Here is a 14112-nt window from a genome sequence, read left to right as displayed (position 1 = left end):
ACCATTAAAATAATATATCCAATCGAACTCGTCACCCATACTATAGTATTTACCGTAGATTGCAAAATAAAAACTGGTACGTCATATTGGGCCAAAAAACCGATCAAACAAAGCACATTTTAGCTACAGTGGACGTATGAAATGTGAAGCCCAGCTTGAAAGGACGATAGAATTAAAATATCCCCCTTGCCATTGAAATTTACAAAGTGAGAATCACTTCAACGTTAAAACAATTAAGTAGCGGAAGACATTCCCATAAACTCGACAGCAAACTCTTGGTCATTTTTCCCTAACATTTCTTCTAAGCTGCATTCAATATTCCTTCCCTTAAGTACCCAGAATCTGGGTTTTATTCTCTTCTCCGGTGAATAACTGAAGAACCTTGGATACCCCACCACATCCTTCACTGGCTTTCCTATGCCGTTTAAAAGGAATTCTAGTTTCGGTTTTAATACCTCCTCGATGCTGTATCCTAGTAAAGGGGAAAACCTACAGACCATTAAACTGATCTCCCTCCTCGACAGCCCCATCTCCATCAAATAATTCATCCTGTTCATATAACAACTAGATTGAGTTACAACAACAATGATTTTTTTTCATCACTGCATAATCTGTAACTTTACAAACATGGTTTTCATCATAAAATTGAAGTAAAAATAAAAAGGCATGACACCAAATGTTTATATTTCCAACTTTCATATCCATTCCTAAGTTGGTTCAAGGTACTGCACCTCAAGATTAGAAGGACATGTGGCATCGACATCAAAACTCATTTCGTTTGTGATCTATAACTTGATAGAAAAAAACGAAGAGTTTTTAGGCCTTGCTTGATATTAAGGATGGAAATGAGGAAGGATAGAAAAATTGTTAATCAAATGGATAAGATTCAAAATAAGAAAGTGGTCATGAATCTTAACCATTTGATTAACACATTTTCCATCCTTCATACCAAGCAAAGCCTGAGTACCTTTTCCTTTTGGCCAATACCTTCAATACCATCTACAATAGCATTAACGAAACTCAGATTTTCATTTTATGTTATTTTCTTTTTGGACAGTTTTCTTTTTCCATGGGAGGCGTGGTTGATATTTGTGTATTCTTCCACCACACCAGCACCTCAACTAATATAGACAAAGTGTACTGGAATAAAAGCATTACCGAGGAAGCGGTGTTTTGCCCATGTCAGACACAAGAAGCTCTGGATACTTTTTGATGACGATAGGAAAGTAGTCTCTGGAAATACCAAACTCTGCAAGAAATTCAACCTTTTTCTTCAAAGTTTTGGCAGAAAAAAACTTATGGACAGCGAGAGAGTAGCTTTCCCACACTTTCCTGGTCAAGACCAAGAGCTTTGAAAAATAGAACAACCTGTAAAAAGGGAAATAACCATAATTATATAAGAAAATAAAAAAAACAGAATAAACCAAAAGGAAAAACAGTGCAAAATCAAGTCCATTAATTGAAACCGTAAATGAATACATTATTTCAAAGTTAGGATTTAATGCCACAATTTTACTTTCATAATCCATGGGGACTAGTCTGTTTTACAACCCTTGAGGCGATACAAGTTATACTTAAGAAGCACCTAAGCTTCATAAACAAAATGCTAGGATTATGCAGTTAAAGAAACAAATCAACCAATATTGACCACTGAAAAACAGTAGAGTTGGACTCTTGGAGTTGTCCCTACTCCCTAATACCCAGAAATCAACAAAAATCTGGTTTCACGGCAATGAAAACATGTTATTGCTAATGAATTAACTGAAAGGAAAGAAGTATAAAAAAAATTGAAAAGCCAGAGGAGACATCAGTAACCCCGACCCCTTCCCTCTGTTTCAAATATATGTCTTCTTGTGGGTGTGTTGTGTGTGATCAAACTTCAGTCAATCAGTTCAACAAGGAAGAATTGAATATAGAGCATCAAAAAAAGGGATGGATACCTCCCATAAGTCTAGTTTTCAAACTTCCTCAATAATTAGAATTTATATGTATGGTTACAACATCATTAAGATAAATTACGACAACGAAACATCCATAGAAACAGAAATGTACAAGGCACTGTCCAGGAGCAACCGGTAGGACCATGGGAAGGATAGCATCCTCATTTTTTTCATGTCAGCAATGAGATATAATTGTACTGCATGTCAATTCCTTCAAACATATAGCATGGACTTGCTAAACGTGAATTATCTCACCTTTCAGAGTTATGTTAAACCTAGTTGTTTTTTTAAGAGGCGATTCAACATATAGAGATGGGATGAAGACAATGCAACTTTCTAGCCAAGGTTATGACTTCAATAGAGAATATTTATGCTTGGAGATGTAATCAAATGATGCAAAACACCAACTTTAGGTGCCTGACAGAAGCATAATTACTTGTCCGGTTAAATGGAAAGAAAAAATACTTACCAATAAAGAGCAGTAAACAAAACAAAAAAAAGGTTGTACATTACGTCAATTGGAAGTGTCAGAGAAGAATAAAACTAACTATGGAGAATACATTCTCAGACTCAAATGGCAACTTTCAGAGACTATCATATCCTCCAACAATTTCTTCTTTTAGTAACTATAAAAAATAAGCTCCTGGTTATTTTTTCTGAACAATTAAATTAACAATTTCAAAACAAATAACAAAACATTAGCACCTCAATTAAGCAGTAAATAAACATGAATATCAGGACGAAATCAAAACACAATCACACATAATCCAAGTATACAGTCAAGCACATGAATATAAGGCAAATGTAAGACTGATGTGCATTGGTTAGTCAAGGCTAAACACAAGAGAGTTGATGAGAAAGAACAGCTCTCAAGTGAAGTCAAAGAAGAAATAAAGAAAATTGAGAGAAAAGAGAAGCAGAATCTGTATTATTAGCCAAGATAGAAAAGAGTAATTATTACATGAGTTATAAGCCAAATATCATTAACTAGTTCTAACAGATTTTACAACAAACTTTCTAAGATTAGTCAATACATGAATGTCAACTGACATAACGGCTTTCTTACATTGTTTTATATCAAATACACCCTAGCTAGGAGGTCAAGTTAGGTTATAAAATCAGTATACCTTCTCTTCCTCAGAAAACAAAAGGATCTGCTCATAATTTTCTTGAATACTTGTTGAAAGTATCCACGGATATTTTAGTAACATTTTCCCAATATCTTCATATGCAGCACCAACCTAGAAGAAAATTCATAAAAATAATACTTCAATTATGGACAAACAACATATAAATCATATTAAAATTTAAAATAGAATTCCATCCACTAAAAAGAAAAAAGGTATTCATCTCATTTGCAAATAGAGAATCACACTCAGTTAAATGAAACTAGTATTTAAATTTTGAAAGATGCCTTCTCAAAAGCTGAAACTTTTGATTTAATGCCCTGAATCTTGCAAAACAAGATGGGGGGAAACAACAAAAATACTTTTCCCAAAGATCTTCTTGGAACTCCGACATTTTCAAGAAAATCAACAACAGGTTCCAAATGGGACTCCTCCAGTAACAATAAAAGACGTGGAAATGATTCCAACAGAAATCTAAAAGAATCATCAAATGAAGTCAACATCTCTAAACCTCCATGTCTTGCTTCAATCTGCAACATATATTGCTTAATTTTGTCATGGCAGGAAGCAAATGAACAACTTAAATGCCGATTGAAAAGTTTAAAAATTGGGGGGAGGGAGAGAACAAAAATTATTAGGCAAAAAAAAAAACATGATATCATTTCACATAAGGTAAAAGATTGGAAGTCATATTATACCCTCTCAAAGAAGGATAATGTTTGTTGCACATCTTCATCAGAAGGAATTGACAAGTGCATCATCATTAGAAGAGCAATAACAACAACAACAAAACCCTATTCCCATATGCAATGGGGTAAGGGGAAGATAGGGTAGTAGGCTGTCCCTAACGCCATGTTGAGAGCAGCTTCCGTAAAAGACCTCCGGCAGTCAGAAAATTAAAAATAAAGATAAAATGCAATGCATGTATAAATAAATAAATAAATACGTAGTTGAACAGTCTTCATACGCTGTCTTCATATGCGCATATGTAATGGGAAGTAATCCCTGCAAATAAATCTCTGCGTAAAAATCTCTGTGTATAGACAGAAACGTAAGACTTGGTTAAATTTTAAAAAGAGGAAACCTGAAAATAAGGATACACAGAAGTCAATGATAGCAGGCTACTAGAAGGAATAAAGTCAAATGGGTTAAAACCCAAACTAAGGCAACACTACTTCGCTACCCTAGTTCTAAGCCTTCATAAATTCCAATGAAAGAAACATATAAAAATTAGAAGTCATTGAAATTACTACATAGGCATAAAAAGAAGACAGAGATGTTACACCCTATGGTTGTGATCCTCACTACTCGGCTACCCTGGTCTTAAGTCTCCATACTTTCTTATCAGAGGTCATGTCCTCGGTAAGGGCTAAATCCTTCAAATCATATCTCAAGCAGTCTTCCCACTTACTCCTTGATCGTCCTCTCTTTCTGACACCGTCGACTGTAATCGACTCTACCCTCCTGACCGCATCGCCAATGGACATGTCCAAACCACCGTAGTCTTCTCTCTCTCAATTTTTCGGATACAGGCACTACCCCCAAGGACATCCTAATAGCAAAGTTTGGTGTCATGTCCCACAGAGTCCTACCACATGCCCATCGAAGCATTCTCATTTCTGCGGCCTCAATCCTCCTTACGTGATCCTTCTTTATTGCCCAGCATTCTGATCCATACAGCAGCGCTGGTCTTATTGTCATTCTATAAAATTTTTCCTTAAGTTTTAGAGTCACCTTCTTGTCACACAAAACTCCAGTAGCAGCCCTCCACTTTAGCCATCCCACCTTTATACAGTGTGTAACGTCATCATCTACACCCCCATCTTTATGTATCATAGATCCTAAGTACTTGAAATAATCTTTTGAGGGAAGAACGTGTCCTCCTATGCATACTTCTACATCTTTAGTGTTTTGTTTCCCACTAAAGTTTGAACAAACATACTGTCTTCAATGTTGATCCTTAGACTTTTTTCTTCTAAAGCAGTCTTCCAGGTAGCCAGTCTACTATTCAACTCAGTTTTTGTTTCAGCAACTAGGACAATGTCGTCAGCGAAAAGCATACACCATGGAACACCGTCTGGTGTCGCACAATAGATGTCGTCCATAATCAAGGCGAAGATGTAAGGGCTAAGAGCCGACCCCTAGTGGAGTCCGATTTCCACCGGGAATGCCTCGGTGTCGCCCACTGTAGTCCTGACATATGTAGTAAATCTATAGTACATATCACGAATCTCCCGGATAGAAGCAGTTGAGATCCGTCTCGTTTCCAAGGTCTTCCAGATCGTATCGCGGGGAACGCTATCATACGCCTTCTCAAGGTCAATGAACGCCATATGGTGATCTCTATTTTTTCCCTATATTTCTCCATAAGCAGTCGAAGTAGATGAATCGCCTCCGTAGTAGACCTGCCTGGCATAAAGCCAAATTGGTTTTCCGAAACCCTAGTAACTTGTCTCAACCTAGCCTTTATCACCCTTTCCCATGGTTTCATGGTATGGCTGAGTAGTTTAATACCTCTGTAGTTGCCACGACGTTGGGGATCTCCTTTAATATTGTAGATTGGTATCACCGTAGACTCTCTCCACTCCTCTGGCATCTTTGCAGTCTCTAAAATAATATTAAAGATGTAGGTCAACCACTTAACTCCCTCTTCTCCTAGGGCCAACCACACAGTGATAGGAATTTGATCTGGACCGACAGCTTTATCCCTCCCCATCTTTCTAAGAGCCATTTTGACTTCCTCAAACTCAATCTTACTTGTAGGGCAGTCATTGGCCGTAGTATATTGGTCGGCTGACCCATCAATGGTACTATCTCTACAGGGAGAGGCACCTTCATTAAATAAGCCAGAGAAGTAACTATCCCAAACTCTCTTAATATCATGATCTTTCACTAAAAGAACATCATTGTTGTTCTTAATAAACCTAATGCTACCTAGATCATTTTTCCTATTTTCCCTGGATTTTGCAAGCCTGAAGATGTCGTTTTGTCCTTCCTTGTGGGCAATTCAAAATTCTGACTGCCGGAGGTCTCCCACAGAAGCTGCTCTCAACCTGGCGTTGGGGGCAACCTACTATCCTACCTCCCCCTTACCCCATTATATATGGGAATAGGGTCAGCTAATTTCATTAGACGAGCATTTTTCCCAATAATCCCTTTATCATCACTGACAGAAAATATTATTTCCTTCATATACTTAACCTTTTTTTTTTGATAGGAATAGGAGGACTCATTAGGAACCTCCCTCATAGTTTACATTTGATGTAAACTAATTGAGGGAGGAAAAGAGCACCTCATTTTATTGATAAACCAGAATTACATAAGATACACAATACATCCTGATCCTGAGAGACACAGGATAAACATAACACTCTAACCCTCGAAAATACAACATGACCATAATGCAAATAGCAATGGGAAAAAATCACCCATCAGCCTAACCCCACACCAACACTATCGTATAGTACAACACTAAGCCTACAACACTCAACCGATTCCCTGTTTAGCTAACCTATCTGCCTCCATATTGCAACTCCTAGAAACCCAACTCAGAACAACTCCCTTGAAGCAAGATAAGTAAGGACTCCAGGAAACAAATTTAGATGAAGAGCTCATTTCAGTCGATTCACAAAAGAGCAGAACTCATTTGAAGCAAGATAAGTACCACATTACTGTTTCCTGATCAGATTGGCAAAAAGGTTTAATTTTAGAATTCTCCTACATCAAAAAGATACACTATAAGAGCTTGAGAACACAAACAAGGAGCATTGCGCTAAAGCAGAAGATTCTTTTTTTTTTCTTTCAGGAACATGCATTCTACCAAACGATCATTATGGCTGGTTACCAAAAGAACAAAGTTATGGCCAATATATAAAAGGAATTCTTTAGACTTTTACCACCCAAAAGGTGAACCAATTCGTAAAATATTTTAACCATGAAAAGAAAAAGCAGCAGGTTAGACATGTCAGAATGCAAGAGTACAACTAGATGTCAGCTTAAAGTAAATCTTGAAAAGGATGACAACAGCTTGACCATATGGTAGGTTACTAATGTACACCCACTACTAAGCAAGCCATCAAAAACCAAAAAAAATTGGCCTGATTATCACTTTAGGGTTAATACAAAAAAAAAATCAAAGCTTTTTTCTAGGCATATGCCTTCTTAAATACAGTGCTTATAGAAGAAAATAAGAAGACTGATGTAATTTGACAAAGAAATCTCCATGAAAAAATTGGTCCCAAATGATCATTCACTTCTAATATATGGAACAAAAAGAAAAACGATTATGCAGGAAAAAAATTTATGCAATGAAACTAATATGGGGTATTGAACTCCCAACCAAAAAATGAAATAGCTAGGAACACTCAAACAACAAACCATAGATCAACATATGAAATCAAGAGGTATGTCTCTTTTTTTAATTTGATAAGAATAGGAGGCCTCATTAAAAAAACCCTTCATGATTAATGGAACTCATAGTAAGCTCCTTAATCAACGGAAGGAGGAAAAGAGTGCCTTAGAAATATATTAGAATCATGAAAAGTACATAGGAGTTACAACAACCTAAGAGTCCCTTAGTAGGAATTATAAAAACATAAAAAAACAGCCCTAGACAACAACACATAAATCAACCTATTCCAGCCTTAGCTAGGGCATCTGCCTCTAGGTTAGCTGTCTTATTAACCCATCTAACACCACCTTCAAAAACATTACTTAAATACTGCCCAAATTGAAAAATATCCATTAGTTCCTACAACATGAGACCCATAACATTCCTGCATACTGGTAACTGTTAAGGCATGATGATGTCATTGTTCACAATTTGACTTTGTCAACTTGTGTCTCAATGTGAAAAAATTAGGGTGATGTTTTGTCTGCTTCGTTAAACTCCTCATTTGTAAAGTTCATATGTTTTTATTTTTTAGGCCAAAAAGGATAAGCATGGTTCAAATAATGCCTAAGAAACATTTCACATATTTTTTTATAAGAATTTCAGGCCTCATTAAAACCCCCCTTCTTGATTAATGGATCTTTTAGGAAAGCTCCTTAATCAGCGGAAGGAGGAAAAGAGTACCTTAGGATTTTATTAATCAAGGCAAAGTACATAAAATACAACCAGAAGACAAACTAACAGAACCTTAAAAATTACAGAACATAAAATCAAAACCACCAATACAACCAAACGACCCTTAAACAACACAACTAGCTCAGCCCCAACAACCTCAATAGGCCACCATAACCCTACTGAAAAACCTCTAAAGCAACAAAAATTAATCATCCAATCCCTTGTTTAGCTAGAGTATCAGCCTCACAAATGCAGCTCCTCGGTATGTGTCTAACAATAATCTCCCTCTCCGAGATTAGGGAAACATTTCACATCTAGAATTTTGTAAATTCGAGTTACTTTCAAAACAAAGATCACCAGAATGCATTACTGACTGACAAACCAAAAAGTGAGCTAGAAAACATATATACATAAACTGAGCTTTCTCGCTAACCTTCTGAATTATACTGGGCAGAGATTCCGAGGTCAAATAATGCGCAACGCCCATGGCAGAAGAGAGAGGCAAACCCACACTCTCCAAGAAGGCAACCTTTCCATTATCACCCTTCTCATTGGCAATACAAATAACCATTTCCTTAAACCCCAAATTATCTCCTTCACCATCATTCCATTCATCCAGTTCCTTGACACCATCCACCAGCATTTACGTGTACTTGGGGGAATTAGAAGCTATAGAAATGGATTCCTCCAATGGAAGCCCCATTTGCTGGAGGTACTCTGCAATCGACTCCTGGGCTTGTGTTAGATCATGAGGACTTTGGTTACAGTGATGGGACTGAGCCAAGATGGGTTGAGGAACACATGGCTTCGGAGAAAGGCTTCTAGGGTAGTGAAGAAATGAGAGGGCGAGAGCATTCGGAGAGCATCTGCGAAGCAAAGGGAGAAAACTGATGTTTGGAGACAGAGATTTCATACTCCAGTGAAAAGAGAAGGTTTTAACGGACATGTGGGGGAACTTTGCTCAACACCCCCAGAGAAACCCACGCATAAATGGCTGAACTCACACTGAAAAAACAAAGCTGAAAAGAACAATATTCCCTTTAAAACGAAGACCGTAGAAGCAAGTATAATAGTGAAAAATCAAGTAATCAACATTCACAAGAACAAGAATAATCAAAGCTCTTCACTTTAGCTATATAAGCTAGTAACTATTTGCTGGAAGTGTTCATTATTTTCCCAGAAGAGCTGCAACGGAAAAGGCTGATTTTTTCTTATTCTTTTAATAAAAGAACTAGGAGAATATATATAGTAGTACATGGTAAATGAAGCAGACACCTGGAAGAGAAAAGCAGCTTACCTGAATATGGCAGCAGTACAACGAAAAAGGATTAGCTAGCCGGTTGAGTTGGGGTAATTGAATAACAATTTCTTCTTCTTCTTCTTCTTCTTTTGCAGTTTTTTTTTTTTCTTTCAATTTTTGTAGATTAGCCGAATGGGTGAATTTTAGGGTCGTTCAATAGGCTTGTATTTGTTTTTTGTGTAAATTTCACAAATGAGTATTAAATTTTCAAAAACTATAAAATTAGAACTTTTAAAATTATAAAAGTAATATTGAAATTTTGATTTTATTACAAAATGAACAGTATGTCGTTGGTCTATTAAATTAAGGGATAATATCATATATACCTCTTAATTAAAATTAAAATTTATTTTAATGTTTTTAACATTTCAAACAATAATTTAAAAAATAAAAAGTTACATAAAATTTTTAAAAATGCACTAATGTAATAGTTTCCGTATAAATTGTTCTAAAAGTATGAGATTTCGTTAATTTTTTAATAATAAATAATCAAAATGATACCGAAACGTAACTTTATATATGGTTTTAAAAAAATTAATCATTGAGTGATAAAAATGAACAAAAATGATAGTTGGCCATACAAAAAATGAACCATAGTTGAGACCTCCTTCCAGAAGATTCACCTCACGTAATCCATTTCCCTCTTAATTCTAAGCTCGACGGAACTTTTTATCTATTTATTTAAAGATGTGTTTCGGCTTCTCCCCGAGGGATTGAAGAAGACCTGACCTGACTAATAACCCTAATTTAATACTAAATGTCATGGAGTCTTCTTGTTCATGGAAGAGATCTATATTATTAAAATCAAGATCCCAACATTACATCAACAGCTTTCATGGTTGTTTATTCATGTAATCTGTTCAGCATGTGATTTAGAGACTAACTGAGAGAGAGGGGTTAAGATAATTACTATCAACTAAACCCACAATACATCGAAATGATCAAAGATTAAAGGATGAAAAAGATCCACCCCTCGCCTTTCTACCAAAGATAGCTGCATTTACTTCACCTAATGTTGACGAGAACTCACGCTCATCTCTATCCTTCAACTCCTCAATCTCTCGCACTACTTCCTTCAGCTCCGGCCTTGTCTCAGGATCATCTTCACAGCAACTCAATCCAATCTTCAAAAGGTTTATCATTCCTCCCTTGCTGTTCTTAGTTCCCAACATCTCCGTATCGAAAAGCTCACTGGTTCTCTTCTGTTTAACCATCTCATTCACCCATGTGGCTAGATTCGTGTAGCTGTCATAGCTTGGTTTTAGATAGTTCTCTGGGAACTTGCCCGTTAAGATCTCTAGTATCAGTATTCCAAGGCACCACACGTCTGTTTTCCTGTTGATGCGGCCGTTTATGGCATGCTCCGGTGATTTGTAGGCAGTCATGTGCATGTGGGCTTGCTCCTGGTTCATCACCGGTCTTAGAGCGTAGTCACACAACAATGCCTCGAAATTCTCGTTTAGAAGCACGTTGGAAGATTTCAGATGACCGTGCGGTACGACTAGGCTGGGGAGTTCGTTGTAGAGATATGCTAGACCTCTGCCAATGCCCTTTACGATCTTCAATCGAGTTCGCCAATCCAGACTTGGTTTATCTGATGAATGGTTGCCTACACAAAACAAGTGTAAATAATTATTTAATTAAACTAAATAGTCCAGGAGAATTTTTAGGACTATATCAAATAATCAAAAAAAAATTAGCATAAAATCGCAACCAATGATCAATGATGATGATTATACATATGGTTAACGTCATTTGGTTTTCTAATATCTAGGAAATATAGGGTTTAAAAAGAAGATGAAGGAAGCCCTTTTAATTTCACAGTCCTGAGATTTTATAGTGAATTTTAATGTTAATGTAAGATTTAGAGTCATGATTGTTATTCATAGGTTGATAGGTTGGATGAATATGACTGCTTAAAATTAAATTTAATTTCGACATATAACGTGATTCTGTCAATAATCATGTCAAGAAAAGATGATGATCAAAGTGTATGAAACACCAAAATATGTAGTTGGTGGAAAAAAACTCTTTCAGATCTCCTCTTATCTCGAAAACTTCAATGATAAGGGAATTTATTAGGGAAGAAAGTAGGAAGATGTAACAATAATTAAAATTGTTTTGTTCTTAAAAAAAATCATTATCATCATAGGTATGATTATAGTCTACCAAAAACTTACCATGAAGATGACTGGCCAAGCTGCCATCCTCCATGAAACGGCAAACCAACAACTTTTCTTCTCTCCTATAGTAATAAGCCTCAAGTGGCAACAAGTTTTCATGGTTCAACCTTCCCAACCTTCTCATATGACCATGAAAATCCTCCCTCCCCACACTATTCATCTGTTTATACCTCTTCACCACCACAGCTTCTCCACTCATTATGACCGCCTTGTACGAAGCCCCAAAATTCCCACTTCCAAGAACCTCAGCTGACGCTTTCAACAGATCCTGCAGATCAAACCTATCGGCTTCGCCCTTCAAGAACACCAATTTCCCGTAGTCCACGTTCCTCTTCACCATGCTTCCACACTCGGAAAACTTATTCTTGTCTTGGTCGACACTGGCAGCTGACAACCTGTAGGAGTCATCACCATCCCATTCCTTTGATTCTCCACGTTTTTGCTTCCTTTTGCACAGAATGAAAATGATTGCTGCAATGAGTGCCAATAGTAACAGTATAGATGTCAAGATCAGTGCAATTTCCAGAGCTGATGTTGCCCTTTTATATACGGGTGAAACTTGGGGGCTAGGGAGGCTAGCTGTGGCGGCGGTCGGTGGTGGGGTAGGTGGTGGAGGACTGGTCACGGAGCATTTGATCTCCAGAGGTGGCCCGCACAAATTTTTGTTGTCTGCAATAACATATATATATGCATTTCAACTAATAAGCCGTTAAAACATGAAAACCTGACACCATTATGCTCATCAATATATTTGGCATTTCATTATTCGCTGTGCATGTAAAATCGCATGTTGATATTAATAAATTTTCATTATGCTTTTTAACATATAATTCTATAAAATCCATCGAATAATTTCAATGTATAAAGGGAATATTGTTCTCCTCTACACCTACATATAGTGTGTCTCTGTGGTCAATAATTAATAAATATTATAAATATATACTATTTTATAATTATCTAGTACTACTAAAAAACTAAAAAAACTTATTTTTAACTCAAATTAATATAAAAATTGAATACTCAAACTATAAACGTTAAATATTAAACATGGTTGATTTTAAATTTAGTTTTAAATCTTATTTTAAAAACAAAGTCAAGATAAAATTTTAAAGAATAAATATAAATAATAATAAAATTAAGGATATCATTATCTAAATAGTAAGTAATACATTTTTACAAATTTAAGAAAAAATTAGTAGAAATACCAAAGAGAAAAACTGCAAGTAATACAAATTTTTTTCTAAAAGGAGCTACAAGTAATATTTAAGTAATAAAATAGATGTTTCTCAAAGAAAATCATAATTTAATTTAATCTTTGTAACATAAAATATTTTAACTTTACCCTCCCAAAAAACTTATAATTTTGTCTCAACCTCAACAGAAAACTTTCAAACTTCCCCCGATTTAAAGATGGACTACAATTACAATTAATTGGAAGGGAGAAGAATACAAGCATTTTTAAACTATAGATGCATGAATGCAACAGCTACCTGTAAAGATGCTTGCACTCATGCTGCTTAAACTTGCAGGGATAGGACCTTCTAGCTCATTGTTAGCAAAGTTGGCCACCTTCACACTCTGCTTAAAATCAGGTATCCGACCCACAAACTGGTTCCCCTCCAGTTTCAGGACTACAAGATTCGGCAGCGCCGCCAGCGACGATGGAATTTCGCCGCTGAGACCGTTATTCGCCAGAAACAGGTTCTTCAAGGATCTCGAGCCTTGGAACGCATTATCAGGAATGTCCCCGGTAAAGTGATTGTTTGACAAATACAAAGCCTTCAACTCACCTAGTTTCTTCATCTCAGGGATTCTGCCCTCGAAATTGTTGTTCATCAGGTTTATGATGCGCAACGTAGGCATTTCATTGAGGATTTCGAGGTTCACCATCCCTCCCAGGCCCATGTTTTCGAGTTGCAGACCCCATATTTTGTTTCCAACGCAGATCACGCCCATCCAGTTCGCTTGATCCCCGTTGCACGGACGGATGGAAGCGTTCCAGTTTCTGAGATTTGCGGGGTTTTCTAATGAATCCTTGAATATTAAAAGGTTCTCCATATCTGTACCGTCACCGGTCGAGAAGAAGAGCAACTGTGATAAAGATAAAAGCAGAAGAATTAACGAAACGTTCGGTGTGCGCACATGCCTGGCTATGTGCGTGCCCATCACCATCGATACAACATGAAAAGGGTGGGTAAACAATCCAGAGAGGAGAAGCTTTAGCAGCAATGGATGTAGTGTATTCTTTCTTTGGATTACCAAGGATCCTTTAATTCTGTTTCTTTCTTGGAAGGAGATGATCAAAGGTACGCTTATTGATGTAGAGTGCACAAGAAAGAAGAAGGAATTGTTTTGTTAATTACAGAATAATTAATGAAATGCTGGTGAATTGGAGTAAAGAATTCTATATTCAAACCTAAAGGAAGATAGTGTGGTTTAAACATGGAGTCATGCATGTAGGAGAGATGTAAGGCCAACCTCGAATTCTGATCCATTT

At 36.6% G+C, this 14112-nt stretch overlaps 2 protein-coding genes across 2 annotated transcripts; both read right to left on the bottom strand.

Moving 5' to 3' along the window:
• Window positions 1-187: 187 nt before the first annotated feature.
• On the bottom strand, window positions 188-3181 carry LOC120195891 (transcription termination factor MTERF6, chloroplastic/mitochondrial-like). The gene is made up of 3 exons (XM_039197832.1): window positions 3068-3181; window positions 1159-1368; window positions 188-549 (listed from the first exon to the last, which is right to left on the bottom strand). Exons 1-3 carry the CDS (start codon window positions 3100-3102, stop codon window positions 234-236), a joined length of 561 nt encoding a protein of 186 aa, XP_039053763.1. The 5' UTR covers window positions 3103-3181; the 3' UTR covers window positions 188-233.
• Window positions 3182-10373: 7192 nt separating this feature from the next.
• Window positions 10374-13838, bottom strand: LOC120195923 (pollen receptor-like kinase 4). The gene is made up of 3 exons (XM_039197853.1): window positions 13106-13838; window positions 11613-12284; window positions 10374-11041 (listed from the first exon to the last, which is right to left on the bottom strand). The coding sequence occupies exons 1-3, from the start codon at window positions 13785-13787 to the stop codon at window positions 10374-10376; spliced, it is 2022 nt and encodes a 673-aa protein (XP_039053784.1). The 5' UTR covers window positions 13788-13838.
• Window positions 13839-14112: the final 274 nt, after the last annotated feature.

Source organism: Hibiscus syriacus, unplaced genomic scaffold, assembly GCF_006381635.1.
Source record: "Hibiscus syriacus cultivar Baekdansim isolate YM2019G1 unplaced genomic scaffold, ASM638163v2 tig00117021_pilon, whole genome shotgun sequence".
Taxonomy (NCBI): Eukaryota; Viridiplantae; Streptophyta; class Magnoliopsida; order Malvales; family Malvaceae; genus Hibiscus; species Hibiscus syriacus.
Note: the sequence above shows the minus strand (reverse complement) of the source record. Positions and strands in the feature narration are given on the sequence as shown.